Source organism: Heterocephalus glaber, unplaced genomic scaffold (genome assembly GCF_053883595.1).
Source record: "Heterocephalus glaber isolate CG9 unplaced genomic scaffold, H.glaber_assembly_v1.0 deba00001569, whole genome shotgun sequence".
NCBI classification, from domain to species: Eukaryota; Metazoa; Chordata; class Mammalia; order Rodentia; family Bathyergidae; genus Heterocephalus; species Heterocephalus glaber.
In genome coordinates, this window is record NW_028258354.1 from 814,541 (window position 1) to 818,079 (window position 3,539).

Genomic DNA, 3,539 nt, shown 5'->3' on the forward strand with positions numbered 1-3,539 from the left:
AGAGTTTCATAACCACGGCAAAATTAACATCCTTCCTTTCTTCCTTATTTAACTTTCAATTTACTTTTTGTTTATACGTTGACTATTCTCATATTCCATATACCTGTTTCTCCTTTTTATCATTTAAAAAAGAACAACACCAACACTAAAAGTTGCAGGGGACCACAATATTGATTATGCCCAAAGCAGCCTGTAAGCAGTGCAGGCTGTAAAGAGTTAACCTGACAATTGGCTTGTTTATACAAGTGAGTCTGGCCAAAATCTACATGCCAAGGTCAGAATAACTTGCACCCAAATTCTGTTCCCACAACTAAAACCTTCTTAACTAGAAGGACAATGTTCTAGTTACAACTCTATCTGTTGTCTATTCTGTTCCTAATTCAAAAATGCTTTGTCTTGTCCTTTAGAAGCCTTGCTTGCATTAGTTTCCATAAAAACTGCACATCCTCTCATGTAGTCACACCCTCGCAGATATCTTACCTTTAACCCAACTGATTATTAATGAAAATGAGTGGCTTGGATGGACAAGAGTCTTTGCGATATGAGCAGCACTGGTCATCCTGGCTTACAGAGTTCTTTGTCTCTTAGTTCTGTCTTATCGTTTTTTCTCTCAGCCTTGCGCCATAGCACCAAGCAGAAGAACAGAAACTACTGCAGAGGCCTCTGATAAAAAGCAGGATAAACTGCATATAAAGCAGCACTCAAAACAAAAACAGGGTTAGTATACATACATGACACACATATAAGTGAGAATATATATATATTCATATCAATATAGAGATGAATTAATAAAGAAGCACAATGTGTTATTCTGTTCAGGTATATACAGTGATTAATTCATTAACATGTATATTACTTGAAATAGTATATAAATATACAAAATTAGTTCTATCTTTCATTGTATCATATGAAAATGAATCAAATCATTCCATAATGAACTCAGGAAAGGATTTGTAAGTTCATTAAATGAATACCAAATAACATAAACAGTTGTATTTCTGAGAAGAGAGAAAAGTAAGACAGAGAGGAGCTACACTGGGAAATGCTCATTGGTTTTCTGGATAAAATCGTGTGTGTATTTCAGTTATAAATTGTATTCAGACCAATGTTTTTGAGGTAAGTATCTTTTTCACAACATCCTTCAATGCTTGTTTCACCTGCTGGTTTCTTAGTGTGTAAATAAATGGATTCAGCATAGGAGCAACTGAAGTATTGAGCGTAGCTACCACTTTTGTCAAGGCGACTCCTTCTGTTGCTGATGTTTTCACATACATGAAGATGCAACTTCCATAGGAGATGGAGACAACAATCATATGTGAGGAACAGGTGGAGAAAGCCTTTTTTCTTTGTTGAGTTGAAGGGATTCTCAGAATTGTTCTGACTATGTAAGTGTAGGACAGAATTACTAGTGCCAATGTGGTCATCAGAGTGAGCAGAGCTAAAACAAAGCTCATGAGCTCTAGAGTGCCAGTATCTGTGCAAGAGATTTTCAGCAAAGGAGCAGAGTCACAGGTAAAGTGGTCAATGATGTTGGAGTCACAGAAATCTAACTGCAAGCCCATCACCAGTGGTGGAAAAATTACCAAGAAACCAGCCATCCAAGAACTGATGATGAGCTGGTAACAGATCTTGTTACTCATGATGGTTGTGTAATGTAGGGGCTTGCAGATAGCCACATAGCGATCATAGGACATAGATGCCAGGAGAAAAAATTCTGTTGAGCCCAGAAAGATAAAGAAAAATAGCTGAGCTACACAAGCATTATAGGAAATAGATTTGTCCCCTGTTACAATGCTGATTAAAAACCTAGGGTTACAGACAGAAATGAATGAAATTTCTAAGAAGGAGAAATTTCTGAGGAAAAAATACATGGGTGTCTTCAGGTGAGAATCCAGCAGGGTCAGGGTTATGATAGTTAGATTTCCAGTAATACTCAGTACATATGTGAAGAATAAAAAGAAGAAAATCACAACCTGGAGTTCTGGATTATCTGTCAGACCCAGGAGGATGAAGTCTGTCACAGATGTTCTATTTCTCATTTCTGATGGTTGGCTTATGTCAGATAAAATCAACATGAGAAATAATGAAATATGTATCCAAAGAACCATAAATATCTGCATATATATTTCAAGTACAATGGTATTTTGGCATGAAGAATTAAGACCATTCTTGGATTTATGTGTGTATGTGTATATTTTCCATTTTCTAAAATTCTACCATATTTAAAATAAAAGTTCTACATTTAATGTCCACCTTTGCTGTGTTTTTACTGTCTCTATCCATTACTTTTTTATTGGAGATATAATAATTTCATATAAAATCATCTGACGCCTCATTATGTAACTTAATATATAGAGGACATTATTCCCTTTTTGGCATTTTTTATAGGAATAAAAATTCTTACTGATGATGGAAATCAATGATCCACTCTATTTTGTAGGAAAAAGTCTAAATGTCCTTCCTAAGAAGTTGTTACTACTTTCTTCTTGTCCCTTTCCCTCCCCAAAACAATCAGCAAATAAATCACTCTCAACTTGTGTTTTGAACATTTTTAAAATGGTTTATATAAGTACTACCCCTTTTCTGCAGTTCACTATACATTCTATTTCCAGATATTACTGGAGACTTTGAAAACCCTGTCTTCTTTCTTGATTTTAAAAAAGAGTGTTTTCCCATTAAAATCAAGTAACATAATTTTTTCCAGTTGACTATTTAAAAATTGCTAAAATTAGTTTTTTAAATCTAGTTAGGCATCAAAAAGCCTGCTCAGACAGTATGTTTTTTAAGTATAAATGAGCATTTATTGTAAAAGTTGATTCATGTAATTATGAAGTCTGAGAAGTGCCACTATCTGCAGTCAAGCTGGAAAGCTGGTGCCATAGTTCTAATCTGAGGCTGAAAATCTAAGAACCAGGACAGCCAAGGTGTAAGTCATAGTATGGGAGGCAGAGACTGATGTGTCAGATCAAACTGTCAAGCAGAAGGAGCTTCAATTCTTCTTCTGTGTTTTCGAATTATTTAATTTTATTAGCACATTTTAGATATACATAATGATCACATTCATCATAGGGAATTCATATTTCTATGTGATATATCTTGATTCTTCTTTTTTTCATCATTCCCCTCCCCTCCCTTCAACCTCTCTTCCCCTCTTCATTTACAAAAACTTTGTTTCCATTTTTCCTTTTTTCTCTTTTTTCTTTACATTTCTTTCCTTTCCCCCTCCCCTCCATAGTCCTCTACCCATTTGAACATTTTCTTTCTATTTCACAATACCTATTATACATTTTTGTTCTTATTCACACTTTTGGTTTCTCACACCAGAGAAATCATGCAATATTTGTACACGTGTGTCTGATTTACTATTTTAATGTTATAATCAAATACTTCAATATGGCAATCATATTTGAAATCCATAAACATTTTAAATATGTCATTTACTATTACCATGGACATCCACACCAGTAACACTCATTAGGTCTTTCTATATTATACATATACAGATAGTAAGGAATGTATCCTGTGTTCCACCAATTTCT

At 34.5% G+C, this 3,539-nt stretch overlaps 1 protein-coding gene across 1 annotated transcript; it reads right to left on the reverse strand.

Annotated features, from left to right (window-relative positions):
* Positions 1 to 1,097: 1,097 nt before the first annotated feature.
* Positions 1,098 to 2,075, reverse strand: LOC101701915 (olfactory receptor 6C76-like). The gene has a single exon (XM_004861412.2). It carries the CDS (start codon positions 2,073 to 2,075, stop codon positions 1,098 to 1,100), a length of 978 nt encoding a protein of 325 aa, XP_004861469.2.
* Between the last annotated feature and the right edge of the window lie 1,464 nt (positions 2,076 to 3,539).

What these genes read in the sequence shown, in the direction of transcription:
- LOC101701915 (XM_004861412.2), bottom strand. Translation starts at nt 2,075, where the DNA reads ATGTTGATTTTATCTGACATAAGCCAACCATCAGAAATGAGAAATAGA.